At 41.9% G+C, this 14,393-nt stretch overlaps 1 protein-coding gene across 11 annotated transcripts in view; it reads left to right on the top strand.

Moving 5' to 3' along the window:
• The window catches only part of XRCC2 (homolog of X-ray repair cross complementing 2 (XRCC2)), a 145,738-nt gene that overhangs the window by 64,611 nt on the left and 66,734 nt on the right, over positions 1 to 14,393 (top strand). For all 11 annotated transcript variants that reach the window (XR_015693359.1, XM_087694459.1, XM_087694460.1 and 8 more), the window contains exon 4: positions 7,632 to 7,699. Coding sequence is in view for 10 of the 11 variants with exons in the window: in XM_087694459.1 (XP_087550585.1) it covers positions 7,632 to 7,699 (68 nt within the window). In the remaining variant the exon portion in view is untranslated. The remainder of the gene's footprint in view (positions 1 to 7,631; positions 7,700 to 14,393) is intronic.

Genomic DNA, 14,393 nt, shown 5'->3' with positions numbered 1-14,393 from the left:
TGTGTTTGCTGCAATTTCTGGAAATTTGCAGATTTCCAGCCCGTACTGCATTGACATTGCTCTATTACCTTTTGGGAAATAATGGCAAATCAGGGAGGAGATGTATTCACCTATGTGTCCAAGGAAGACCGATTGGATGGGAACAATTATTCCCTTTGGTCTTTCATGATGAAGAATGTATTAGTGGCCAAAAATTTGTGGGATTATGTCAGTGGAGAGGAAGCACGACCGGGAGTTGTGGCTCCCGCTACTCCTCCTCCAGGAGGACGTGCAAGAGGGCAACCTCAGCCCCCTCCACCTCACCCCGCTCAGCCACTTCCCCCAAGAACTGCAGCTCAGAAAACTTGGGATACACGGGATGCACAGGCTATGTCGCTGATTGCATTGGCAGTTCAGCGTTCTATCATTCCTCATATTCGTTCAGCAGCTTCTTCACAAGAAGCTTGGTTGATATTGGAGCAGATGTTTGCAGGAAAGAATGAGACTCGCATCTCTTTCTTGAAGAAAGAGCTAGAGACTCTAAAGATGAATGAGGGTGATTCTATGCAGGATCATCTCAACAAAATTCAGGACTTGCGGGAGCAACTCATGAATGTGGATGAGTACTACTCAGATGCGCAGCTGATTTCTACGACATTGAATTCACTGCCTCCCTCTTACTTGGCTTTTCATACTGCCTTGAACCTCACTATGAGGATTTCGAAAGAGCCCATCACTTTCATTCAGCTTGTCAGTTTGCTTCTAGAGGAGGAACAAACTAGACGGAACAGTGGTGTGGATGGTATAGCCTCTGAGCAGGCTTTTATGTCAAGGCAGAAGGGTAAAAACAGCCAAGGGAAAAATGCTTCGCAGAGTTCTGGTAGTAGTAACACTTCACAGACAAGTCAGAAACAGGGGGGCACGCAAGCCAAGAAAGGAAAATGCCATTACTGCAAGAAGCCTGGCCACTACATCACTGAGTGCAGGAAGCGCATCGCCAAAGAGAAGAAGAAGGAGTCAGGGATGTCTGTTTCTGCAGCTCCTTCCACTGCTAGTGAGTCCGCGTCCTTTGTTGCAGACAGGGACTATTGTTTTTACACTTGCAGTTATGATGTCTCTTGGGCTGATAGAGCATTTAGCTCTACAGAAGATGCTGACACTTGGTTCTTTGACAGTGGTGCTTCACGGCATATCACATCTCGTAGAGATTTGTTTGCTTCTCTTGGTGCACCTCCCGTTGGGAAGTCTGTTCAGTGTGCTAATAATGCATCATACCCTGTTCGTGGTATTGGGGAGATTCAGCTTACAGCCATTGATGGCTCTATTCTCCGCCTACAGGATGCTTTGTATGTGCCTGGCATTAAGAAGAATCTGCTTTCCATTTCTTCTATGGCACGTTGTGGTTTGCAGGTCACCTTTGATGATGACCGTTGCATGGTCCGTGACAAGGAACACATGACATTGGTCTTGACAGGTTCTCTGTGTCATGGGTTATATGAGTTGGATGCTCTTTCGGTAGATCAGTCTGCATATTTGACATCCACTCTTACTCCTGCTATGTTAGAGGCAGAGTTATGGCATGCTCGTTTGGGGCATGTAAACTATGGCAGCTTGATGCTATTACAGCGTACTCAGATGTTGGATGGATTACCTCTCTTGGAGAGACCTCCTGAGCATTTATGCGAGGGTTGCATTTTGGGGAAAATGCATCGTTTCTCTTTTCCCCGTGATGTTGCTTTTAGAGCAACAGCCAGATTGCAGCTTGTGCATTCGGATGTTTGTGGGCCCATGCAGACACAGTCATTGGGTGGTTGTTACTATTTTGTAACATTTATTGATGACTTTACACGTTTGTGCTGGGTCTACTGCTTGAAAAAGAAGTCAGAAGTGTATGATGCATTTTTGGCTTTCAGTGCACTTGTGGAAACTCAGTCTGGTTGCAAGATTAAGACTCTCCGTTCGGACCGAGGGGGGGAATACATGTCCTCTATGCTGAATTCTTATTTGCAGCAGAAGGGCATTATCCATCAGTACACTACTGCATATACTCCACAGCAGAATGGGGTAGCAGAGAGGAAAAATCGGTCACTCATGGAGATGGCCAGATGTATGCTGAAGGCAAAGAGTTTGCCTCATAGTTTTTGGATGGAAGCCGTCATGTGCGCTTGCCACATTTTGAACAGATGCCCTACCAAGGCCTTGAAAACCGTCACACCTTTTGAGGCTTGGCACAGCCGCAAACCTTCTGTTGGCCACTTCCGTACTTTTGGGTGTCTTGCATATGCCCATATTCCACAGGTACTTCGAAAGAAGTTGGACAACAAGGCTGTAAAATGCATCTTTATGGGATATAGCAGCGAAAGCAAAGGCTACAGACTCTATGATCCCGTGACCAAGAAGGTTTTTGTCAGCAGGGATGTTGTATTTGATGAAAAATCAGAATTATCCTTGGCTGGTTTTGATACATATCAGGCTGCCCGTGATGTCTTTGAAGGGCTGCTGCCCATCACATTTGGTGATTCAGCTGGTACTTCAGCAAATGAACCTAATGTTCAGCCAGCTGCTCCTATGGAACATGCAGTAAATCAGCACATTGCTGAAACTGAAATTCAGCAGGAACTTGTACACAGTCAGGAAGCAAGACAGGTGCCTAGATGGTACACGCAGACTATGAGAGATAGTCATTTGGAAACACCCTTGGCTGGTCGTACTCGAAGGCAAACTCGACTGCATGATTCAGCACATTCCATGGAGTTGGTTATGGCAGCATGTACTCATGATAATGAGGAGCCTGAATGTTTTAAGGATGCACGACATAGTGTGCATTGGATGGCAGCCATGCAAGCTGAATTGGATTCTATTCATAAGAATCATACTTGGGATTTGGTGTCTTTGCCAGTTGGCAAGCGTGCCATTGGTACGAAATGGGTCTACAAATTGAAAAGGAATGCAGATGGATCCATAGATAAGTACAAGGCACGGCTGGTAGCTAAAGGCTACGCACAGAAAAAGGGCATTGACTATGAGGAGACCTTTGCTCCTACCTCCCGTATGACGACCATTCGGTCTATGATTGCCTTGGCTGCACATTTTGGTTGGAAAGTGCATCAGCTGGATATAAAGACTGCATTCTTACATGGGGAACTTCAGGAAGAAGTGTATGTACAGCAGCCCATTGGTTTTGCAGTTGAAGGCTCAGAAAATTTAGTATGCAAGCTGAAAAAAGCTCTATATGGTTTGAAACAAGCTCCACGAGCTTGGTACGCAAAGATAGATGCCTTCTTGCTTAGTCAGGGGTTTGTAAACAGCCCATCTGAGTCTACCCTTTATGTACATAAAGAGGGGGGATCCATGCTGATTTTGTGTCTATATGTAGACGACCTTTTGCTCACTGGAACACGTGCTGATCAGATTTCAGCATTCAAAAATAATTTACAGCAAACTTTTGACATGTCTGACTTGGGTATTTTGCACTATTACTTGGGCATCCAGTTTGTACATGATGCTAGAGGCATTGGATTATGTCAGTCAAGGTACATTGGGCAACTTCTTGAGAAGTTTGGCTTACAGGATTGCAAGCCAGTTTGTACACCCATGGAACCTGGGCTCAAACTGTCATTACATGATGACAGTGATTTGTTTGATATCCATACTTATGCTCCAGCAGTGGGATGTCTCATCTATCTATGCCACACTCGGCCAGACATACAGTTTGCCGTTTCAGTTTTGAGCAGGTACATGCATCAGCCTCGTATGTCGCATTGGCAAGCTGTGAAGCGTGTGTTTCGTTACTTGCAGGGTACTAGAGCTCTTGGATTGCTTTATGCCAAGGGGGGACCACTGCAGTTACATGCTTACAGTGACTCTGATTGGGCTGGTGATTTTGATACTCGTCACTCCACTAGTGGCAATTGTTTCTTTCTTGGCTCGTCATGCATTTCTTGGCTTAGCAAGAAACAATCCACTGTTGCCACGTCGTCATGTGAAGCTGAGTACAAGGCAGCCTTCACTACTGCAGTTGAGTGTGTATGGCTTAGACGCTTACTTGCTGATTTGGATGTATCTGTTACGGAGCCTACTCCTTTATATACTGACAGTCAGAGTGCCATTGCAGTGGCACGGAACCCTGTGTTTCATGCTCGCACGAAACACATAGAGATTCACTACCACTTTGTCAGAGAGAGGCTACATGCAGGTGATATCAGCCTTGTCTACTGTCCTACCACCAGCAATGTGGCAGACATCTTCACCAAAGCTCTTCCACGAGAAAAATTTGAAGCATTTCGCGATGCTTTGAATTTGACGCCCTTTGGTGGCGGATGATCCTTGTACACTTGATCACTCTTCACTCCAGGGGGGTTTGTTGGGTATCTCACACGCCTTACTTACGCCTACGCTCATATGGGAGTGTGCGGGTGATCACTAGGACACTGGGGCACTTTTTACTCTCGGTAGGAGAGGTTTTTTCCCCCAGATTATGTGTACTATTTTGTATGTGCTTGTGGTGCACACTTACGGGCACTTACTGTGTTCGGGTGTGAACAGCCCCTTATAACTCTAAGGTATAAGGGTTATCATTTGTATTTTCAGCTCACACTCTATTCAGTACTATTGCATTGGGTATCGTGCTCAACTCTGTCTCTCACTCTCACACTGTCTACTGCACTTCAGCTGCACCTCGATCCTCTCCCATCTGACAGAGTTGTGGTACGCTGTATGACTATAGCTGGTTGGCGATATTGAGATGTTGTTAAGGGTTTTATGAGGTATTTGAAAGGCAGTGCAAATATGTGCAAATATGTGCAAATATGTTCAAGTTTGTCTTCACATTTGTTGGAGGTGTTGTTTCTTGGATGTCCAGGGTGCAAGAATGCACAGTCTTATCTATGATTGAGATAGAGTATATTGCAACCACTGAGGCTTGCAAGGAGACCCTATGGTTAGGCCGTTTGATGGTAGACCTTGGTATTATTGTTACTCTTATAATGCATTTAGATTCTATGAGTGCTATTTAGTTGGCCAAGAATCCGGTCTTCCATGCGAAGACAATGTACATTGAGGTGCGCTATCACTTCATCAGGGAGGTGGTAGAGGACAAGTCTGTTAAGCTTGTTAAGATCTCGATTGACAACAATCCTACAGATTTGCTCACTAAAAGTCTCTTAGCAGAATGTTTTGCATTACTTAGGAAGATGATGGGCATAGGATGAGATGACGTTTATTTCTCATCCTATTGTACTTCATGTATATTTATACTTTATCACTTTTCTTGTTCTCTCCTCACTCTAGGCACATTCGTCTTTAAGTGGGAGGTTGTTGGGGTAAAGAAACCTGTGCCTGCGCCGTGTATTTACTACACGTTGTGATTGCACAACTGTACACTAGAGGTGGTGGGTGCTTATCACTATCACTTTATTCTTTATTTTTTCAGTGACTATTGAATAACAGAAGGTTGATTATATATTGTGACTATTGGAGTTCCCACATATGGTGTCTCTTTCTCTTGCTTCCTTGCTTCATTTGCCATAGCTCTTGTGTCAACTTGTGTGCTTCCACTGGGGCTTTACCTTTCAAATATAAGAGAATACTAGTGGAGAATCTCTCAAAACTTTGTAAAAGTACAAAAGAAATTCGATGTACAAGGGGGTAGCTTTAAGAGGCTTATAGAACAAGTGGGCCAAGGGTTGCTTTAGTGCGATGAGCCTTAAAGTAGGCATCTAATACGATCTTGGATCAGTGGTTAGCATCCTAGATCAAAGCAGGATCCTAGTAAAGCAAGCTTGGTCTAGAAGGTGGCTATGGCTGGGTGGAGAGCTCATTGTTGCTCATGATTAGTTGTAGGCAGTTGCACTTTTGTCGATAATAGACAGGAGAGAGGAACTTTGGTGGGAAGTTTGCTAATAGTTGCACTTGTACATAGTACGAACTAGTTCATACTTTACGGTATAGTACGAACCGTACCGTACTAATTCGTACAAAAAAAACAAGCACTTTTTTTGGGGGTTTTTTTTTGGGCATGGCTGTTGTTGGTGGTGGTGGTTTGGGTTGTTGACTGTTGTTGTTGTGGTAGTGGTGGTGATTTTGTAGCCTTGATTGATCAACCAAGAAAGGGGGTGGAAGCTTGATTAGACTCCTCATACATGTTTTGTTATGATTTATCCTAGAGCCAAAGGCCATACATAAGGTATTCAAGCAGTTTCAAACGTTTCTAATTGATGTCTCATCATTTTTCACAGTATGTTAGTGTCATCAATAAATAAATTCAGCACGATTTGAGAATCATCAAGTAACTTAATCCTATTGATTTTACCTTTGTTCACAGCTCATTTTGCACCACCCAACCCAAAGCATTAGTACACATTGCTAATAAAACTAGGCCAGAGGATAGCTTGGCCTTATGTACCTTCTGAGAGTACATGAATTAGTGAATGTACCTTCGGTAGCTACTTTAGCCTTAGCAATGCCAAACAAAACCATAACAAAATTCATAAATCTTTTACCAAAACCTTTGGTGGTTTGTTTGGTAATTGTTGGTCTCACAGGTCATTTTGGCCTCTTGTAGACGTTAATAAAGCATCTTATGTCATTTCATCTCTCTCTCTCTCTCTTCTCTCTCTCTCGCCTCTCCCTCTCTCAACTTTCTCTCTCTCAAGCATACATGCCTCTTATTTGTATGATCATTCATGTATGATGTATCCACTCCTATGTATGTACTTGTAAGTTGTAGCACATGTTACGCATGTGGCATATGCCATAGAGGTTTTGGCGTGTTACCCTCAAGTATTCATCTTATATACTCCAATAGCATTGCTATTCAGACTTTAAACATCTGTTCTATCATCTATAGTTCAAAATAATGAAGTTATTTTTTTTTTCGTACTACTATCGTACCATACCTTATAAAATCTTAAGGTACCATTTAGTACCGTATTTTATCGTACCGTACCATACCATACTTTTCATACTTGACAACTATGAGTTTGCTATGCGTGATCATGTTGTCTTGGCTGCGTATATACCCTCTATAGTGCCTTGGCAAGACAAATGATATGGCCGTAGCTTTGACTGACATGTTGGCCCTAGATTAACTGACGTGTGGGCCCTTAGCTAACTATCAGAGTTGGGTTGCCTTTGTGTAGCCATGACCTTACTGCCATGTGCATGTTGGCTCTTAGCCCCCGTCTGTTACACTTGTTGCATGGCAGTGTTGATGTCTCACTACTTGCTGGTCAAATGTTTTCCTTATTTAATGCCTGGACTTCTGCCTGGTCCATGCGCTTGGTCAAGTGCCACCTCTGCAGGACCTGCCTGGAGATGCCATTTCACAACTTTCCTAGGCTGCTTGTCCTAAGGCATGCATGTTTTTCTGACTGCTTGTTGTCTTGACTGGCCATGACCTGTGCCTAGACAGTTCTTAATCAACTCATTAGTACTCTGTTTGTATGTGACAATGTTTTTGGAATTTGGTAGCTGTAGTTGTGCTAACATGGGTAGGTGAGTTAGCAATTACTCTTTCCTGGCTTCTCCCTGCTCTTGGTAGACTCAAAGTAGTGCTGCCTCCTGAATAGAGTATATTCTTCATTAGCAGTTGCATGCTGATTCTTATTCAAGTGCTTTCTACAAAGTCTTCTGATGGTTGGGTTGCAATGCAGACGCTTCATGCGAAGATAAGAAGATTCTGTAGTATTGATATGAATCCGCAGATGATCATGATTGATAGGTAAGCTTAAGTTCCTGTGGACACTATTTTTCTGTGACATAAGCTTGCTGTTGGTAGGATCTTTTTGGAGAGAAGTGATTGGTTTCAGTTTCTAGAATGCCTGCTATTCTTAGAAACCTTCCACAGTTGGCTGCAACCTTTTACTTGCCTTTCTGTTTCTTTGTCTTTCTTGCAACTTTCTAAATGCTTCAGTTTCTGGCCAAGTCATACCATTTTTTTCAGATAAACATCCCCAGTGATCAAAGTCTTTCATGCTCGTACTTAACACTGCCAGTTTGTACTGTATATGAGTAATTTACTAATTTACTTCAACACATTGCTTGCAATGTTATATGCAACATAAGTACAAATTCCCATCTTGCAGATATTTGAACTCTTCAATCTTTTCAATTTGACTTTATAAAGCGTCATTTCCTTTTGGCATTTGTGTAAGCAATCTCAGCTCATCACGAGTGTCACTGCTTTACAGTAGGCTCACCCCGCAAGCCTACCTCTAGTCCATCTAGGCAAGCCAAACATGTGCTTAGGCCACTCTTGCTCTCACAGGTATAAGCAAGTGTTGCCTTAAGTCCATGCAAGAATTCCTTGAAGATTATAGTGGGAGGGAGAAACTCAGTAAGTTAAAAGTGACTTGGGATGTGCCAGTGTCATGAACTAAAGTAATTGGGGCAATAAATTTGCTGGTACCCTCCACTCAACAAATATGAGGATAATTACCCCTAGATCAGGAGAAAAACGGACTGAGAAACCATTATATGCAATGGAACTAGGCCATAGGGAAATAAGTAGCACTTTTCCCCAATAGCGGATGTTGAGGCTTGATCAAGGATCTCTCCTCAAAGAGAACATTGAGACCTGCTCGAGGATGTAATTATGAAGCAACATGCAACTATCAAGTATAGCACTGGATTTCAAGCATGATCTTAACTACATGAATTGGTACTTAGAAAACTCAGATTATGTGTGCACTAACTACATGAGCATGGTCTTTACAGGGCACTCTTATCGAAGAATCATACTAGGGTGAAGAGAGACTAAGCTTGGAGTGAAAAGTTCCTTCCTATCGGCAGCCATCTAAAAACATCCATAAGAAACAATCCTAGCTCTTAATTAGCTCTTGTTACTTGAGCTTGACATTACTGCCTGTCCTGTTACACTCGATCATACTCCTTTAGTTTCACCTATTCTTGATTGCCTTTTGCCTCTTCTTGCTTGGCAGATTTCTTCTATCTTGGGTGACGCTAGCAATACCACCTGTAGCAGCCTTGGAGGGTGGCCAAATCTTGCCACAAGGCCCTCTCGTCTTCCCATCATTGCTGTTTTGCATGGAGGGCTGCCTCTTGGCATGCTCAACTCTCCTAGGGTTTGTGCCACTTGCTTTGTAAGTCCTCCATCCCGTGCACTGTCCCTAGCCCTAGAGCTATTTCATTCGTATCTGCATCTCCTCATGTTGAACTAAGAAATACATTACATGTTGTTGAGCTCTTTATTACAACCCCAAAACTTAATTATTACCAAACTTTCCTAGAGAGTGTCTGTCCCATAAGCCAAACCCTAAGTTGGGAGGATCCACTAATCTATAAATAGGAGGCAGCTTGTTTGCTCAGCCTTAATCTCATTTTCGGGTCTTCCTCCTGTTGGCGCCTACTTCTCGGTTGTTGTCTTTGTCCCTCCTTGGAAGATACCTCAGTTCATGGTAGATGACGAGCTTACATCAGCTCTTGGTGATCAATCTTCAGCCCTCCTGACCCTATGTGTGCTGCAGGTGGGAGCTTTTTGTTGAGCTAAAAATGCATTAGCTTTACTTAAACAACCCCAAAACATGGTTAATTAATGAAGAAACCTTGTTTATTTAAAAGAAACACAATCCTAGAGAGTTTTTGTGTCCCATAAGTACAAATCCACTTGGGAGGGCTCAAACTTTCTATAAATACGTATGTTGGCCTCCATTAAGCCCTAATCTCGTTTTTGCAGATTTCAGGTGTTTTAGCTTGCTGCCCACACCTCGTTCACGGAGGATATCTCAGCTGCAGCTGTCCATTGTTGTCTCCATCAATTGGCGCTTGAATTCCAGTCCTCTTCACACAGTTTGGAGTTGATTCCAGCCAAGCGACTGCTATTTCTGCATAGATAGCCTGCCACATCATCACAGCCCTACTTTTGCTTCCTGTAGGCTGTCGCCCAGTTGCTGCAGCTGTCGACTGGCAGTTTTCTCTCTCCTCCAGTAGTCGCCAGCTCCTACAGGCTATCGCGAGGCTGTTCTGCCTGCGTTTGGCAGTTCTCTCTCCTGCAGGCTACCTTTCCTGTGTTTTTAGTATTTCTCTCTCCTCATTGCTGTTTGCATCAGATCCAGCTTCTCATTCCTGCGTTTGCTAGTGTTCGATATCCGGAGGTTGCCTTGCTGCGATTCGGGATTTGTTTAGAGTACGCCACACTCTCCAGCTCATTACCCTTGCCCTGATCCTGGAGATAGAGTTCGAGGTTCAGTATTCATTCACTGCATAGTGTGTTTGCTACATGAGCATCGTATATTTAATAGTCATATCACTTCATTCATTCACTGTGTTCATTGTCTTTGAGTTACCCTAACCCTAATTGTGTTCTTTTATTAGTCGTACGGTTTCTGTTTATGTTTCTGTGTTAGGGTATTTCTTTACACTTTCCAGCCTATCCACTCTATTTCTCGCCATTGCCAGTAGTCAGAGAGTTGGCCAACACTTGCATTTGCTGTTGTCACTTATTTGCAGTGTGGGCTTGCAGTTTACAGCAGTCACCTTCATCTCTAGGAGCATCTGCCTTGTGTTTTGCAGCTAGTTGCTGTCACCTACATCCTCCTAATCATCTCTACCTTGCTGCCCATTGTTCGAGCTCCAGACATAATCACTTTGATTCAAACTCTTGAGATTTGTAGATTGCGTTTGGAGACTGTTTGCTGCGTTTTGGGAAACGTGTAGAGTATGATACTCTCCCCAACTCATACTTTTTGTCTTGGTCCCTTAGAGACCAGAAGTTTGAGGTTTTGCAATCACTTCATAGTGTTTTTATTGCATGGAACATCGTATCTATTAATTAATTAACTCATCTTCAATGTTCATTGTCTTTGAGTTACCTTGACCCTATTGAGTTCTATTGTTAGTCAGTACTTTGTCATACGATTATGCTTGTATTTTATGTTGTAGTATTTCTTTACATGGTATTAGAGCTAGATACTCTTTGAAGAAACCTTGGCCCTTAATTGAAAAAGCTCATCATCAGAAACATGAACTTTTAGAGGGAACAACATGTCACAAGCACTTTTGCAAAACCAAGCTAGCATCATGGCACTCCAAGTGAGATAATTTGGACCCTTAAGCTTATCATAAATTGAACAACATGCAGGTGCCATTATAGAGGAGGAGAGAAGATGAAGTAAAGAAGAGGTGTAGAGAGAGAGTATTTCCAAGACTCAGTCCAAGAGGTATGATATAAGAGTTCACATAGTGTACGTTATAGTTGATCAAACAAACTGACTGCTGCAATAAGAGAAGAGTGCAAATAGGAGACAAAGCCACAACCAATAGAGGATTAAACATACAGTTGGCAGCCCAGAAAGCAACTTTTATACACAGCCTGAAAGAATTGCTGCCCAGTTTGTAAAAGGGTAGAAAGCACAAAGTGCATGGTCAAATCACGAAAGCATAGGGTGCTGTACCCAAAATACTGGCACTGGATTATGCTCAAAACAGACTGTTCAGCAGCAGGAAGGATTGCCCAGGTGGGAAAATCAGTCACAGCAGTCAAGAACAATTCGAATCAGCAGCAAAAAGTGATAATCACAGATCTGCAGTAGTAGAAATCAGCACCACAAAACCTAACATGGACGTTTGATACCATCTCAGTAGCGGGGGCAGTGATGGAAGCGTAGGAAACTGCTGCAATAGACTGCACAAACATGAGACAAAAAGAGAGACACTGCAAAGGACAAAGAACTCAAGAAGAGAATGCTCAGGACATGGAATCCATGTACCAATAGAACGGTGTCATACAATCTTTAGTCTATGGTGTGAAAAGGCAAAAAGTCGGGTGCCTTAGAGGGAGGTAGGACTTATCTCCGCTGAGTCATATGACAGGATCATGCTACACTTGGGTCTTTAAAAGTCTTGGCAAGTCGTGATATGTACTACGGTATATGACATGGGATAGGGAGTAGGAAGTCACGTAAATGACTTAATAATCACTTGATCAACAAGAAGGAGAAAAGCGTGAAGAAAAGGAGGCTATTTTCAGTCAAAACTAGTGCAAACAGGCTGAGGGGGGTCTACTTTGATTGATACTTGGATGGAGGGAAGAAGCTCATGCAAGGCAAGTGTGAGACAAGGAGAGAGCTCTCACAAGTGGGAAAGGAGGAGCCTACTTGGAGCATGCTTTTGGAGAGGGGAAGAGAGTTTTTGAATAGTAAAAACAGAGCTGAAAGTAATCATAACACTTCGGGGTTCAATTTTTAAGCTTCAGAAGAGTTCTATCACTTGAATCTTGGTCCCGTACCTTGGTAGAACCATCTCCAACTATAAAGGAGAAGTTTAAGTACATGAAAGCTCTTGTCAAGGACTGTTATAAGCTGTTATTGATGATCTAAAACAGGGCAGTAGGCTGCTATAAGTGAATCAAGGCTTCTACAGGGTGTTCTAGGAGATCTAATGCTTGGAGATTGATTCAGAGTAGTTGTAGACATTGTTTAGGTAGTCCAAGAACCATTTGTCTGGAGTCCCATACAAGGAAGGATTTTGTTTACCTTCTTAGGTTCTATCATTACATAGTGCTCTTGGGAGAAGTACTTAGGCTTCTCCTACCAAGAAATCATTTAATCCTATTGACATTTGGATTGTTTAGACTCTTTATCTTGGATGTTTAACAGAGTTTACATGCCATACATGTAGAGTTTGAATCATTGAGCTTTGTCATTGTCTTGTGTAAAGGCTTTGGCAGACTTGACAAAAGATTTTATGATTGCTTCATAATGTATGGACATGTCTTGAATAGAACTTGATTTCTAGTATTCTTGAGATTCATTTAGATCTCTTGTTTATTTTTTTTCTTCTATTCTATTTTCTATTCTCTACTTCTCTCTCTAATCCCTGGTGGATACAACCTTTCGACTAAAACCCTTGTGACATTGGTGAACCCAACGTGAAAGGTCGTTGGAAGGAAAGATAGGATGGGAGAACCTTCAAGCACAGTTTTTAGTGATGTTTTGCAGCAGTTAGTGTAGAATATGAATATGTTTATGCAGGTAGAACAATAATAGGTGATGCAGACTTTTACTCAAACAGAAATTGTTGTGATCAATGCTCTCCAGGCAATAGAGTGTGAGATGAAGTTATTTAATTGCAAGAATGTATTTTATATATTTATATACTTATGCTCAAAAGATGTTCTTTGGGATCACTCGACTTTCTTGGAGTTGGTATTTTGTATGGGCCATTGCATTTGAATTGAAAGCCCGAGTTACTGAACTGTACGTGCAGGATATTCACTAGGTAGCTTTTAAGAAGATATTTCGAAAAGAATTTTATATTGAAGATATCAATTTGATTACTTGTAAGACTTTCCAGGAGTGGGTTCTAAAATCCAATATGGGTTTTGTGGCTACAAAGTTATTAAGAGAATTTGAAAGTTGGTATGAGCAGTTAGATCTTGTAGAACAACAGGCTTTTGTAAGTTAGAAAATTGAATTGTTTTTACAAGTGGCAGATCTTGAGCTTCAAGAAAAACGTGATGATTTGTTAGAGGATCAAACTATAGAGACATGGCTTAAAATAGAGTGGAGGCATGTTAAGGATGCTGTTATTGCACATGTGAAAAAACATAGAAGAAGAGAAAGATTACATGTATCTAGCTTGCCTATTGTTATGGGCAAAACAATTGATATATCTAGTAAGCCACCTGTTTCTGTGGCTAATTGTATGATTGCACTTTGCTATTCCCATTGTTAGGGAAGATGTATGAGATGAATTGATAAAATGCATGTGAGTTCAGATTGCCTCTTGCTTTGAATTTTGAAAAGGGAAGAATGTAAAAGTTGTTGGAGGACTTAGCTGTCCAAAATGATTATACGACTGTATATGCTACTACTTTTTGTCTACAATTGGATAAAATGTATGGCCAAGTGATGGTTGGTTCAAAGACTGCAATATGGATATATGCTTTGTATGCAGCTGAAAAGAAAAAAGCTACTGCTAGTGAAATGTCTCATGCAAGACAAGTCATTCGTGACATGACTGGCTGGAAATCACGAGTAGATGTATATTCAATGCATACATATTTGGTAAAAGTGCAAAATACAGATGTACTTGTGGAAGAGAAATTGAAGAGAGATGAAGATAATGTAGGGGTATCTAAGAGAGTAACAAAAAGAAGCGTATATCAGCCTAAAGCTGCAAATCAACCACCTCATGAGCATGTTATGGAAGAGGCTAGGCAAGTAGAAACATGATAGGAAATAAGAGGGCAAAAAGAAGGGCAAGCAGTCGGGATATAAGTTGTAGTCTGATATTGAGACAATGTCATGAGGACATGTATTTTTAAAATCCCATTTAATATATAAATTAATTTTTAATCACATGGTTAAATAGATATTGCACATGTGAGGTGTAACTGGGGTTAGAGTAAATTTACAAGCCCGAGATCTGAGAAAGTCACGGGATATCAAAGGCAA

This window comes from Lygodium microphyllum, chromosome 15, assembly GCF_053477565.2.
Source record: "Lygodium microphyllum isolate KBCC chromosome 15, Lygodium_microphyllum_v1.1.10, whole genome shotgun sequence".
In the NCBI taxonomy this organism is placed as follows: Eukaryota; Viridiplantae; Streptophyta; class Polypodiopsida; order Schizaeales; family Lygodiaceae; genus Lygodium; species Lygodium microphyllum.
This window is presented reverse-complemented; position numbering and strand designations above follow the sequence as displayed.